This window comes from Onthophagus taurus, chromosome 7 (genome assembly GCF_036711975.1).
Source record: "Onthophagus taurus isolate NC chromosome 7, IU_Otau_3.0, whole genome shotgun sequence".
Taxonomy (NCBI): domain Eukaryota; kingdom Metazoa; phylum Arthropoda; class Insecta; order Coleoptera; family Scarabaeidae; genus Onthophagus; species Onthophagus taurus.
The window spans coordinates 16,631,549-16,646,516 of record NC_091972.1 but is presented as its reverse complement, the minus strand read 5'-3'; the positions used below and the strand labels follow the sequence as shown (position 1 = coordinate 16,646,516).

The window sequence follows — 14,968 nt, the reverse complement described above, 5'->3', positions numbered from 1 at the left end:
TTCTAACAATTTCTAACCATTTCTTTCAAGCATCTGATAAGTCTCATTCTTTTAAATGATTTCTGATTGGGGTTTTAAATTCCAACGAATTCTGTTAGATTTTGAACTATTTCTAACAATTTTAATCCGACAGCTGATAATTTTGAATGAACCCCACCTTATTGAAACTGGATCAGATTTCTGATTAATCCAAACGATTATCTCAACTTTCTGAGAATAGAGAATAGTTTCGAAGAGAACTAAGATGATTCTACCGAAATATTTTGTTGTATTTCGTGTTCCAAATAAATTTCAAAATTTCTGATAATTCAATCTAAATCTAACAGATTAGATTTTAAACTACTTGTAACGATTTATTCTAATCTTATTTTTCCTGAAAACTGTTTCCAATTACTCTGAACGGTTTTATCAGATTTCTCAGAATAGAGACTAATTTCGTATAGAACTAGGATGATTAATATGAAAATTGATGTAGATAATGAAAATAATTTATTACAATTTAATTAATTTTGTTTAATTAAAACAAACCATTAAACATTTTTAGAAAGTTGATAATAATTATTTTTTTATAATATTACACTGGCGTCTTCATTTTCTGGCAACCCTTGCAAATAGCATTTCGCTATTACAAAAGCAGTTTCCGGTCCATTTGCACCTCGTTTGTCAAGGCATGTGATAGCAGCAGTTTTAGCACTATCTTTTAAGCTTTCACTTAACTTTATGAAAGCTTCTTTATCTACGGAACCGTCTTCTTTCATAATACCCAATCCCTTATAAAAACAGAACATAAAATGTTTTAACACGTCATCGTTAGAATATTTTCTTTTCGCAAAATCTTGTAGCATTGGAGTTGTAGTATTTGTAGCTTCCTGGCATATCTTGACAAAGTTTTTCATAAAAACTTGTTGTTCTGTAGTATAGAGCTGTTACGTGTAATAATTAATAAATCAAATAGTTAAAATAAAATTGTAAATACCTCACTGTAAACACCACAAAGAAACGTTATTAATAAAATTGAAGTTTTCATTTTGATTTTTTATTTTGAAATGAATTTGATTTGTGAAACGTTTCGCTTCGAAGGAGAATTTGTACTGATTATTTCGTGCTAAAGGTTAATATATGTGATAATCGGGATGCAATAATCCGGTTACGTAGCCATTTTAGTTTGAATTGGGAACCCTATCTATACAAGATCACAAATCTATCAGTTACCTTGATTTATCATTGTGATATATCAAGTCTATTAAGTTCGTAATTAGCTTTCTATATCTGTTCGAAATTGATAGATGGAATTCATTAAAGTAACAATCATAATATCAACTGTTGATGTTTTTGCTTCCTTCAATACTATAAACATGTTATTGAAACCTCCGAAAACCTTCCATTGTGTACGTATCGTAATTACCAAAACGTATATAAGAAGAAGATTTACCTCGACAATTTAGTGATTGATAAAATCAACGAAAATGAAGTCGTTTATTATTATTGCAGCTTTAATCGTTTATGTAGCAGCCAGTCATGTAAGAAATATTTTATTAATTAAAATTTATTCGTTAACAATATAATTCATCAGGGACATCATACTCCAGAAAATGTTGAGAGAATGAAGAAAATTGCTACAGAATGTGAGGAAACTACCCATGTGGACCACGAAAAAGTAGTTCAACTCAGATTAAAACATTTTGACGATACCGATGAACACCTAAAAGACTACATGCATTGTTGTTTCAAAAAAATGACGTGGATGGACAATGATGGTCACCTAAAGAAAGATGAAATTAAAACTCATTTGAAAGAGATTATGACCGATATTGGGCCTATGAAGGAGTGTATGGATAAACATGGTAGTACCCACGCTGCTACAGCTTATGCAGTTTACAAATGTTTATTAGAACACATGCCACACGATGTTAAATATCCATTGTAAAATTTTAACAACATATATGTATTTGCGTAGATAAGAAAAATATATTTTCTTTCAATATAAAAATGTGATTTGATTCTAGTTAATTACAATCTGTAACTTTTAATATCCCAAAATCCCTCAATCGACAAATTTGCGTGATTTGTAGGGTTGCCATCGTAATTTTCCGGCTCAATCGTCCTCATCCCCTGATGTTCCATGTTTTCAATCTAGCTCCGGAGCTACACCGACCGAATGGAATCGTGTTCTATTTGGGGATCACGCCCCGGTTATCCTACCTTCCCTTACCCACAAATAGTACCACTTAAATCAGTCAACAAATCTATTATTTTATGTAAAACCTCGATTTTTTTATATTCTAATTCATTTATAATATTATGAGAGGTTGTAAAAAATTGATATTTTCTTCTTGCAGAAATTAAGACTTCTTCGTCGAATTTGGTGTTTGAAAACTTCCGTAATAACTGAGGTAAGAAATTAAAAATATAAAAATTATCAAAATAATTTACATTTTCTGATAATCAAGGAGTAGTTAACAAAATTTGTTATTCCATTTTCCTAAAGCTAACATAATGGTTCATACATAGCTTGGTATATTAGATGGTCTGGGTACACTAGATATCTAGTATCTAATTAGTTGCGGCTAGTTATACAAATGTTACATTATCTGTAAGATGCTTTCTCTATTTTTTGACATCAAAACCATTTTCAATCTTAGTTGTTGTTATAAGTACGAAGGCTTTCACGGCCGGTGTGAATTAAACTAAGATTAGAACTAATACTAGAAACTTTCGGGTTTTGCCGTGCGTCTTTTAATAAAAGGTTTGACGTTTCGGATGCCATGTTGAAACCTTCTTCAGAAACTGGTTCGAAGTGACGAGATCAAAAAATCGGTAACTATATACAGCGTGTCCCGTATCTTCCGCATCAGAGCATTATACGGTTGTAGAATACATTATTCTGAAGCGATCTTTCTTATAAATTTTTTTCGAAATGTTTATAATAACCGCACGGGAACTGTTTAACAACGACCAATAACGGACGACTTTGATTCACCGAAAAAGTTTATTTCTCTTTCCGTGACGAATCTATTGGTGACTACACGTGGGAAACGAGTTATCATCGGCGTAGCGGACCGGCCGAAGGAGGCACCGACTACCTGAGGCTGATTTGCGATCTGCTGATTGGACGAAAAACAGTTCGTTTAAACAGTTCCCGTGCGGTTATTATAAACATTTCGAAAAAATTTTATTAGATAGATCGCTTCAGAATAATGTATCGTACAATCGTATAATGCTCTGATGCGGAAGATACGGGACACGCTGTATAAGTTGGAAAAACTAATTAATAATCAGTTAACGCTAATTACAAACTAATTAATAACTAATTGCGTCGCGTCCGGTGTGAGGCGGGAAGAGGTCTTCATGTTCACCACCATCTTCCATGTTCTGCTAAGCTCCCAGCCATCCTCTCTGTTGACGTTATTTTTATGTCGGTGAATCTCTATGGCTTCTCTTGTCAGTCTTTGGTAGTATCTGTTGTCCCTAGCCAGCACCTTTGTTTGTTCGAAGTCTATTCGGTGCCCCTCTGCATGGCAATGTTCCGCAACCGCCGACTGCTGGATCTTCTTCAGCCTTACATCCCTCTCATGCTCCTTGATGCGGCACTCGACGTTGCGCCCAGTTTGGACAACATAAACCTTCCCACAACTACACGATAGTCGATAGACTCCCGCTCCTTTTAATGGAGTTAGTTTGTCCTTGGCTATTAGGAGTGTGTTCCGAATTCCCGTACCGCACTATGATGTCGTTTTTCTTGAGGTGCCTAGCAATTCGTTCCGTTACACCTGAAACATAGGGAAGACAGATAAATCCAAGTGGTTTTGTACTTACCGTGTCCTCTTTCTGTTTTCGCTGCTTGATGGCCTGGTTGATGTCCCTCGAAGTGTATCCATTCTTCTGCAGCACGCCTCGTAGAAAGTGTTGCCCCTTCTTCAAGTTCTCTCCTTCACATAGTCTCGCTGCTCGCTGAAATAATGTACGGATCACGGACCTCTTCTGTTGGGGATGATGATGTGAACATGCCTGTAAATACCTGTTGGTATGGGTCTTCTTTCGGTATACACCAAGTTCTATATCTCCATTTGTCGTCCTGGTGACCAACACATCTAGGAAAGGTAGTTTTTTGGCAGTTTCTGTTTCCATGGTGAACTTAATCATAGGATGTTGAGAGTTCAAGTGATCCAAGAACTCTTGGAGCCGTTTTTGACCATGTTGCCATATCACAAACGTGTCATCCACATATCGGAGCCATAGTTTTGGTTTCCACTGGCTCTTCTTCAAAGCGTCCTCTTCGAATAATTCCATGTAGAAATTAGCTATAACTGGCGATAGTGGAGATCCCATGGCTGCCCCTTCGAACTGCTCGTAAAATTCTCCTTTCCAGCTGAAATACGTCGACGATAAGCAATACTCCACCAGATCTGGCACGTATCCTGGTAAACCCTCCGGAATGAGTTTTCGGCGAAGACCCTCTACAGCATCCTTAACTGGTACCCTAGTAAAAAGGGATTCCACATCCAAACTTACCAACATATCCCCAGCATCCAGCTTTACACCTTTTACCGATTCCACAAAATGTGTAGAATCCCTGACATACGATTCCGTGTTACCTGTAAAGGGGGACAGAATCTTTGCAAGATGTTTAGCCAGCTGGTATGTTGGGGAGTTGATGGCGCTGACGATAGGGCGGAGGGGGACGTCTGGTTTGTGAATCTTCGGTAGTCCGTAGATTCTTGGTGGTACCGGCGCCTGCACAAACAAACCTTTCTGCTGTTCTGCTGGAATTCCTGTGGATTTTATCAGTTCCTTCATTTTTCTAACGATTTTGTCTGTGGGGTCCTTCTTGATCTTCCTGTAGGTGGCTGGGTCCAGTAAGTTCATCATTTTGTCGTCGTATTCTTTCCTGTCCATAACAACGGTGGCATTCCCCTTGTCTGCTGGTAACACGACGATTTCTGATTTTTCTTTTATAGATCGGAGTGCCTTCTTTTCACCAACCGTCAAGTTGGATTTTGGTGGTTTTGCTGACTTCAATACTCTCGCAACTTCTTGTCGGATCTCTTCGGCTTTCAGTGCAGGCATCACTCGAACAGCTGCTTCCACTTCGCAGATGATTTCCTCCTTTGGGACCTTCTTCGGGGCGATTGCGTAGTTCAATCCTTTGGCGAGCACAGAGGTTTCGTCTTTCGTTAGTGGGACATTCGATCTGTTAATGACGATTGTTTCTACTGGTGAACTATTACCTTTCTTCTTTTGCGACTGGCGTTCCAGAGATTAAAACTTCTTGATGTGTGTGTCACGGGTCTTCTGAAATTCGCGATTAGCCTTCTCCATTGTTAGTCTGTCCACTTTGTCCCAGTCTTCTCCGGATATACAATTGGAAAGTGAGAGTGTTTTTTTTTAGTTGTTCTTGTTACAATTAGATTTTATTGGGTTGAGTTATTTTCAATGGCGATAAAACCACGATGAAGAAGATGTATTAAGATAAGATAGACAAGAAACTTAAATAAATGATACCAATATGATCGACATGATGAAATGCCATTTATTAAGCATTTTGGGTCGTCGGTGCTCGGTATCATTCCAGTATTTAGTGAAACTTTGCAAGCGAATGGATCAAATAGATGACTCTAGTACTTAGTTAATAATTCTAATATTCAATTTTTGGGTTCTATTAAACCAACGTTGAATTTGTGTGTCACCTAAATCATTGATGAAGCAAAAGTTGAATCACTAAATGAGTTCCAGTATCCAGTCTTGAGTAGATAACTACAGTGTCTCTTGGATGTTTTCAATATTCAAAGAATGATTCAAATCTAAAATGGATGATTTCACTATGCATTGCAAGATTGTAATATTCAGCTAGTTTCTATACAGTTTCTGTAAATCCCAATATCTAGTTAATCCTAGTGAATTATTAATTATAATTATGCATAGTTTCCATACAGGTAAAAATTAGAATGCAACGTATTATTTCAGCATCTTGGGTATGATGCCAGTTGTCCAGAGATGATTCCCGTAACTAAAGTGTGATTCCAGTATGCAACAGATGATTTCCGTACTCAATTGCTGGGTTTCATTATTTAGAAATTAGGTGCAGCACAAATAGGGAACAATTTTAGTATCCAATCGATAATTCTAATAGCTAGTAGGTAACTCCAGTATCCAATTGATGATTCCGCTCTATAATGTTTAATTTAACTATCCCAGTATCTAGTACGTGATTCCAGTTTTCCGGAAATGATTCAGCTTTCAGATTTCAGCATTCAGGAAATTATTCCAGTATCTAATAAAAGTATCTAATTTTATTGTAACCTCGGCGGTTTAGATATACCTAACAAAGTGTATCTTTCCGCGAGTATGAAAGCAAGCCACTGAAGCCCATAGTAAAGTGATTTCAACTCTGGCAGTTTGCCTTGAATGAAACCGATCCATTTTTTTTGCTTACCAATGAAGTTAACATTCTCGAATGTACTAACTTTCCATTCTTGCGATGATAAATTAATAAAGTTCATCTCCTACTTTTCTTAGAAGAAATGAAAGAGGTGTTTTTATGTCGCAATACCATGCAAGCAGATCATATTTAATTCATAGTCTTCGTTTTATTTTCTCCTTCTGTTCTCCTCCACCTCTTGATAAATTTATCTGATATATAAAACCAGCTCTTAGCCAATGAGAGCCTGTGCTAAATTTGAAATTCTTGTAACGAGACCACATTTTTTACTATTTCGATATACATACCAAGATATCTCAAATATCTCAACCGAACTATTTATGAGACAAGGTAAGTAGGGAGAGTATTTTCTTCGGACTTAGGATGGAAAATAAAAAACGTAACAAGGATTAATGAGGCGATGCAACCTTGCAACTGTAGATGCAGCATTCGAGTTGCACATTAAATAGGTAAAATAAAGAAAGGTTCAAACAAGATTAAACATTATATTTTAAAACAGAGAAATAAATGTATATGATATATTTTTATAATTCTACTCCAGCAAATTCATGTTTTGGTAACCCAGCCATATAACATTTAGCTAATAAATAAGCAGATTCCAATCCATTCCCACCTTTTATATTGCTGCAAGCAGCATTAGCTGCTTTAGAATCGCCTATTAAGTTATCATCAAAATTAATTACGGCTTCTTTATTTACAGTACCATCTTGTCTTATAAAACCCAGTTGTAAATAAAAACAGAAGAGAAAATGTTTTAACACATCATCGTCGGAAAACTTTTTGTTCATAAAATCAACTATCAATGCACGTTCGATGTTTGCTTCTTTCTCACATTTAATAATAATGTTTTTGAATAGTGCTTCTGTTTGTGGAGTGTACAACTATTAAAAAAAGTGTATAAAAATTAGGGATTTTCAAATAAATCTATTAATACCTTGCCAACAACTACACCGAAAAGTATTAGTAAAATTAAATATTTCATTTTTAACTTTTTGGTTAAGAACGTTTCTTAACTCAACGACTGATTCGTACTGTATATATAGTTTCCATAGAGGTTATAACTTCCTTATGTGTGTTAAAGGTTAAATTAGCCGATAAAAATTTTTAAACTTTTGTCGTGAGTTGTGTTTTATATCTTTAAAATTAAAAAAAAAGTATTATTTATATATTTTATCAGTTGTAATTGACGCTTTTAGAATTTATAAAAGATTTACAGAGGATGTTTGTAATCGGCGGGGAGATGTTGCAAATAACATTTGTAAATGTTGTATGCAAGTTCCGGCCCATTGCTGCCCTTCGTTCCCTTGCAATGTCTCATGGCGGTGAGAGAGTCGGTGCTTCTATGAACGTCCTTCTTGAGGTGTTCCGCATCAACGGTACCATCTTCGTTCATCCAGTGGATTTTCTTGAACACGCAGAACATGTAATCCTTGAGGTGTTGATCGTCGTCATCGAAATGGTTATGTTTTCTCATATCAGTGAGCTTTTCGTGAGCAACTTTGCTAGAGGTTTCGCATTCTGTTGAGATAGTCCTTAATCTGGTTATTTCATCAGCAGTAATTGCCTGTAAGGTGATTTATTTACAACTAAATAATAAGAAATTTAAATGTCTTTTACCTCATCACCTACAGCCGCAGCAATAACGGCAACAAGAACGATTAAGTATTTCATTTTCGTTGACTTTAATATAACCGATCTTTTAAGATTCTTGGTTGTAATTGGTTTTCAATAACGTATCAACTCGTATTTATACTAAGTTTGAACATCAGTTAAATACATGCAATTCTTTTTAAATTCTAAATTGGTATGTTTTGGTTTACTAAAAATAAAATTACATAGCGAGTTTTGATAGGAAAAGTACAATCTAATTAATTCTTGCAAAAATATTTATTGGACTTAAATAAAAATATTAATAACCTTGTTAAGTAAAATGATACTTATTATTTTTTTTAATGAAAATCTTTTATATTAAATCTTTTTTTTTCAGTATCCAATTGATGACTATCCAATGTATGATTTTGGTAATTTATTGTGATGTGCAGTATCAATAATGATTGCTTCCTGTCTTCAGATGTAATGTACATATAGTTTCCATAGAGGTTAGAACCAGAATGCAGTGGACTATAACAGCATCTAGTACGTGATTCCAGTTTTCAGGAGATTATTCTAGTATCTAGAGTGTGATTCCAGTATGCAACAGATGATTTTTGTTCTCTATTATTGGACTCCATTATCTAGAAGTTAGATACAGCACATATAGCATATATGTTTAGTTGCCAATCGATAGATCTAATATCAAGTATAGTATTAGTAATTTATTGTGTGTAGTATCTATAGTGATTACTGCAGAAATTATGCATAGTTTCTATGGTTATAACTTGAATGGAGTGGACGATCTCAGCATCTAGTACGTGATTCCAGCATTCAGGAGATCATTCCAGTATCTAGAGTATGATTCCAGTATGCAACAGATGAATTCAGTACTCATAGCAAATAAGTGTAGTAACCAGTCGATAATTCTAACATCAATTACATAACTCTAGTATCCAATGGACGATTCTACTATCCAATCTATGATTCTAGTAATTTGTTATTGTGTGCAGTATATGCTGTTCCACATTTATGATTTACATTTTTGCAGGATTTTATATAGGTTGAATTTCCTGCGGTATATGAAGCTATATGACAATTGCTAATTTTATTGTAGCCTCGGCGGTTTAGATATACCTAAGAGAGTGTATCTTTCCATGAGATTGAAAGCAAGCCACTGTAGCCCATAGTAAACTGGTTACAACTCTGCCAGCTTGCCTTGAATGAAACCGATCCATTTTTTTGGTGTTAAGGTGTTTTTATGTCGCTAATATTATGCAAGCAGATCATATTTATTTGATAGTCTTAGTTTAATGTTCTCCTTCTGATCTCCTCCACCTCTTGATAAATTTATCTCATATATAAAACCAGCTCTTAGCCAATGAGTGCCTATGCTAAATTTGAAGTTCTTGTAACGAAACTACATTTTTTACTATTTCGATATACCTACCAAGATATCTCAAATATCTCAACCGAACTATTTATGAGACAAGGTAAGTAAGGAGAATACTTTCTTCGGACTTAGGATGGAAAATAAAAAACGTAGCAAGGATTAATGAGGCGGTGCAACCTTGCAACTGTCGGTCTCTAATCATTCACAAACATCACCAAGAATGTAGATGTAGCATTCGAGTGGCACATCAAATAAGTAAAATGAAGAAAGATTCAAACAAGATTAAACATTGTATTTTAAAACAGAGAAATAAATGTATATGAAATTTTTTTATAATTCTACTCCAGCGAATTCTTCTTTCGGTAACCCATCCATATAACATTTAGCAAATAAATAAGCAGATTCCAAGCCATTCCCACCTTGTATATTGCTGCAAGCAGCAGAAGCTGCTTTAGAATCGCCTATTAAGTTATCACCAAAATTAATTACAGCTTCTTTATTTATAGTACCATCTTGTCTTATAAAACCCAGTTTTAAATAAGAACAGAAGAGAAAATGTTTTAACACGTCATCATCCGAAAACTTTTTATTCATAAAATCAATTATCAATTTCAAATTCAAATTTTTATCATTTTCAATAGTGCTTGTGTTTGTGGAGTGTAGAACTATTACAAAAAATGTATAAAAATTAGGCATTCTCAAATAAATCTATAAATACCTTGCCAACAACTACACCAAAAAGTATTAGTAAAATTAAAGATATCATTTTTAACTTTTTTGGTTTAAGAACGTTTCTTAATTCAACGAATGATTCGTACTGATTGCTCCTTTATATTTGTTAAAGGTTAAATTAACTGATAAAATTTTTTGCATTTTTATCGTGAGTTGTCTTTTATATCTTTAAAATTGAAACAAAAAGGTATATTTATAAATTTTATTTATTTGTTATTGATGATTTTAGAACTTATAAAAGATTTACAAAGGATGTTTGTAATCGGCGGGAAGATGTTGCAAATAACATTTGTAAATTTTGTATGCAAGTTCCGGGCCATTGCCCGTCTTTCCCTTGCATTGTCTCATGGCGGTGAGAGAGTCGGTGTTTCTATGAACGTCCTTCTTCATGTGTTCCGCATCAACGGTACCATCTTCGTTCATCCAGTGGATTTTCTTAAACATGCAGAACAAATAATCCTTGAGGTGTTGATCGTCGTCATCAAAATGCTTATTTTTTCTCATATCAGTGATCTTTTCGTGAGCAACTTTGCTAGTGGTTTCGCATTCTGTTGAGATAGTCCTCAATTTGGCTATTTCATCAGCAGTAATGGCCTGTAAGGTTATTTATTAACAACTAAATAATAAAAAATTACATTAAATGTTTTTACCTCATCAGCTACAGCCGCAGCAAAAACAGCAACAAGAACGATTAAGTATTTCATTTTCGTTGGCTTCAATACAACCGATCTTTTAAGATTCTTGGATGTAATTGGTTTTCAAATAAAGTATCAACTCCTATTTATACTAAGTTTGAACATCAGTTAAATTGATTCAATTTTTTTTAAATCTTAAATTGGTATGTTTTGGTTTACTAAAAATAAAATTACATAACGAGTTTTGATAGGAAAATTACAATCTAATCAATTCTTGCAAAAATAATGATTGAACTTAAATAAACATGGTTAATAACCTTGTTAAGTAAAATGATACTTATTATTTTTTTAATAAAAATGTTTTATTACATTTTATATTGTTCGATAAGTTATTAAAACTCCAGTATCCAATTGATGATTTCGCTATCCATTGTATGATTTTGGTAATTTATTGTGATGTGCAGTATCAATAATTATTGGTTCCTCTCTTCAGATGTAATATACATATAGTTTCCATAGAGGCTAGAACCAGAATGTTGTGGACTATCCCAATATCTAGTACGTGATTCCAGTTTTCAGGAGATTATTCTAGTATCTAGAGTGTGATTCCAGTATGCAACGGATGATTTCTATTCTCTATTATTGGGCTCCATTATCGAAAACTTAGATACAGCACACATAGCATATACAGTGCTAGCGTAAAGTAACCCCCCCCCCTGTTTAACTTCCGAACAAATTGAGATATCACTATGAACAAAAAAATGTCAGTTTCTATATTTTATCAGCACAAATATTTTCTTATGGAAAATTTTGCCATCACTTTTAGTTTTTCCGGAAAATAGATCAACTTTGTTTTTTTAAATGGAACACCCAGTATATTATGGTATCTTCCGAAAGATGAAAACAATACGAATCCAACGGTACCTCACAATCAAATATCGGTTTATTAGTTTTTCGCATAAAAATTAAACAAAATGCGGAATTTTGCCGGAAAAACCAACGTATCTTCGTCGACTACCTGTCGAAATGCAATCGGCCAGGTAAATGGTGGACGGTAGGTTAACGGTCGGTATACGCTCGAGCTAAGACAGATTTAAAATTGCAAGTTCAATTACTTATTTTTTTTAGAAATGAAATAAAAGTTGTTTGGAAGTATATTAAATTTATGAATTAATCATATTTTATCAAAAAATATTTATAAAGAAAAAAAGTCAATATAAGAAATGAAATTTTCTTATTAAATATTTTGCTAGTATAGGTAACGGTTGAAAAATTTGCTTAGTATTGTTATTGAATAATAAAAGAATTTTTTATTTATTAAGAATCAAATATTAAGTAAATTGTTCGATATGATTACCTTGAACTTCTAGGCAGTGGTACCATCTTTGTAGTGTTTCCTCTCTCACACGGCTTAACATGTGATCAATATTTTGGCAGACGTCAATAATTTTTTGTTTTAAATCCTCAATACTACCCAACGGAATTTCATATACCTTGGATTTGAAATAACCCCATAAAAAGAAATCTAAAGGTGTCAGATCTGGTGATCTTGTTGTCCATTAAAATTTTTATCAAGATAATTTCGTACCATTGGCGCATAATGTGGAGGTGCTCCGTCTTGATGAAACACTAGTACCATTTCAAAATCGTCAGAATTCTGATGTACAATTTGCAAAAGTCTTGAAAAAAAACATTTACTTTCTAATGAAATTGAGTGATAACGTCACGATATTCATGTGGATTAACATCACGCCGATGCAATTTTCCACCCAAAAAGAAAGTACATTCATCACTGAAACAAATATGTTTCAAGTATAATCGATTTCGTTCAACCATATTTGTCATTAGCTCACAAAATTCTGTACTTCTATATCAGGGTCATCTTCTGTTAATTCATGAAGCATTTTTATTTAAAATGGATGATATTTATTCTTCTTTAAGTATTTCCACGTCTTCCAACAACGACGCGGAAATATTTAACACATCACACGTTGATGCGATAGCAGCAGACGACATCATGGGCACATTAAATACTTCTGTTAATATCTGACGACCAGTTCTTTTGCGGTCTTCGACGCTTCCAGTTTCCAAAAACGTATTCACAAGCTCTCTTAAATATTTTCGACTAATTGGATGTTCAGGAAATCGTTCCTTAAATTGTCGCCCTGTTTCATGTAGATTTCTGTCAGCACGAGTGAATATTAAAATTGCTTCGATATTGTGCTCTAAACTCCTTCTAGCCATTTTGATCTCGCCTTTCTTTGGTTATACTTGGTTAGGTAGAATTCAAAGATAGAAATGAAGGAAAATATTTGCATGCTGCCTTAAATACAAAATTTCAAAGTACCTACAAACTTTAACATTGTTGTTATGACAATTTTTTCTTAGAAGTTTTAAAAAGAACTTTCTTTTTATCCTTTTCTTGTATTGATTGTTTCATAAAAACATTCTAAAAGAATTGCTGATTTTAACCCTGCTTAATCCGAGCGTAGACCGACCTTTAACCGACCGTCCACCATTTATCTGGCCCATTGTATCTCGACAGGTAGTCAACGAAGATACGTTGGTTTTTCCGGCGAAATTCCGCATTTTGTTTAATTTTTATGTAAAAAACTAATAAACCGATATTTGATTGTAAGGTATCGTTGAATTCGTATTGTTTTATTCTTTCGAAAGATACCATAATATACTGGGTGTTCCATTTAAAAAGACAAAGCTGTTCCATTTTCCGGAAAAACTAAAAGTGATACCAAAATTTTCCATAAGAAAATATTTGTGCTGATAAAATATAGAAACTGACGTTTTTTTGTTCATATTGATATCTCAATCTGTTCAGAAGTTAAACAGGGGGGGGGGTTACTTTACGCTAGCACTGTATGTTTAGTTACCAGTCGATAGATCTAATATCAAGTACATAATTCCAGTATCCAATGGACGATTTGACTATCCAATGTATGATTTTAGTATGTAATTTGTTGTGTGTAGTATCTACCGATTGGTAACTTTAATTTTAGGAGATACACCCAACACGGACGTACGTATAAGTATACGCGTGTGTGTATATTCGGTGTCGTTAAGTGGGGGATAAAAAAGCGTAGGGGTAATGCACAAATTGAATCGTTCATAGATTGTTGAGAGGCGAAGTTGGTCGCATCGCTTTGCAGTTAACCCTAGCAAAAAAAAACTAAGATGTTGTTTACTGTAGCGGAAAAGGTACAGATTATAAAATGGTTTTATGGTGGCAATTCTGTAGCCCAAATAATTAATTTGTTTCCTGTGGCCTATGAAAACAGATCAATTCCTAGTCGCGGAACAATTTCAATTATTATTAAAAACTTTGAGCGACATGGATGTGTGTCTCCACAGAAACACAAATTACGAAGGCGTAAAAGAAATGAGTTACGTGATACGATGATATGTGCTGATGTTGAACGCAATAAAAATCTGTCAAGCAGACAAGTTGCGGAGACGTTTGCTATCAGCCATGTTGCCGTCCTAAAAACATTAAAGAAACACGGGTACAGGTCGTACAAGGTACAAAAAGTCAGGAACTCTGCGAGAACGATAATATTACAAGGGCGGAATTTTGCTTTACTATGATGGAAATGGCCAACGGAAATGTTGATTTTATAAAAAACATTTTATTTACCGATGAATCTACATTTCCTTTGCATGGTCGGCATAATCCCAGCGTTGCTCGATATTGGAGTCGTGACAATGAACACAAAGTTTATGCGGCTGGTACACAATATCCCCAAAAATTAAATGTTTGGGCTGGCTTAGTAGGTGACCATATTATCAGTCCTTTTTTCATAGAAGGAAATTTAAATGGTCATAAGTATTTAAACATTTTGCAAAATGACGTAATCCCATCGCTTCAACAATTAGACAATGTTCAATTTGGAAGTATCTGGTTCCAACAAGTCTTATTTGAATTTCATTTATTATATTAGTTATTATTTTTATAATATTTCTTATCATTGAACGATGTCAAACGACTGACTGCTCTCCGATCCACTACTCTTGCGATTCCCCTCCCACAAACATTCTCCGCGCGCATATGCACACATACAAGTATACTTATACGTACGTCCGTGTTGGGTGTATCTCCTAAAATTAAAGTTACCAATCGGTATAGTGATTGGTTCTAGTCTTCATAAATTATGTATACCTTCCATG

The 14,968-nt window shown here is 34.3% G+C and overlaps 1 protein-coding gene across 4 annotated transcripts in view; it reads left to right on the top strand.

Annotated features, from left to right (window-relative positions):
* LOC111423611 (Calbindin 53E) overlaps nucleotides 1-14,968 on the top strand; it is a 145,091-nt gene that overhangs the window by 59,668 nt on the left and 70,455 nt on the right. For 3 of the 4 annotated variants that reach the window (XM_071197867.1, XM_071197865.1, XM_023056912.2), the window contains one exon: nucleotides 2,340-2,393. The exons of the other annotated variant lie outside the window; for it this stretch is intronic. In XM_071197867.1, coding sequence (XP_071053968.1) covers nucleotides 2,340-2,393 — 54 coding nt within the window. The remainder of the gene's footprint in view (nucleotides 1-2,339; nucleotides 2,394-14,968) is intronic. 4 annotated transcript variants of the gene reach the window in all.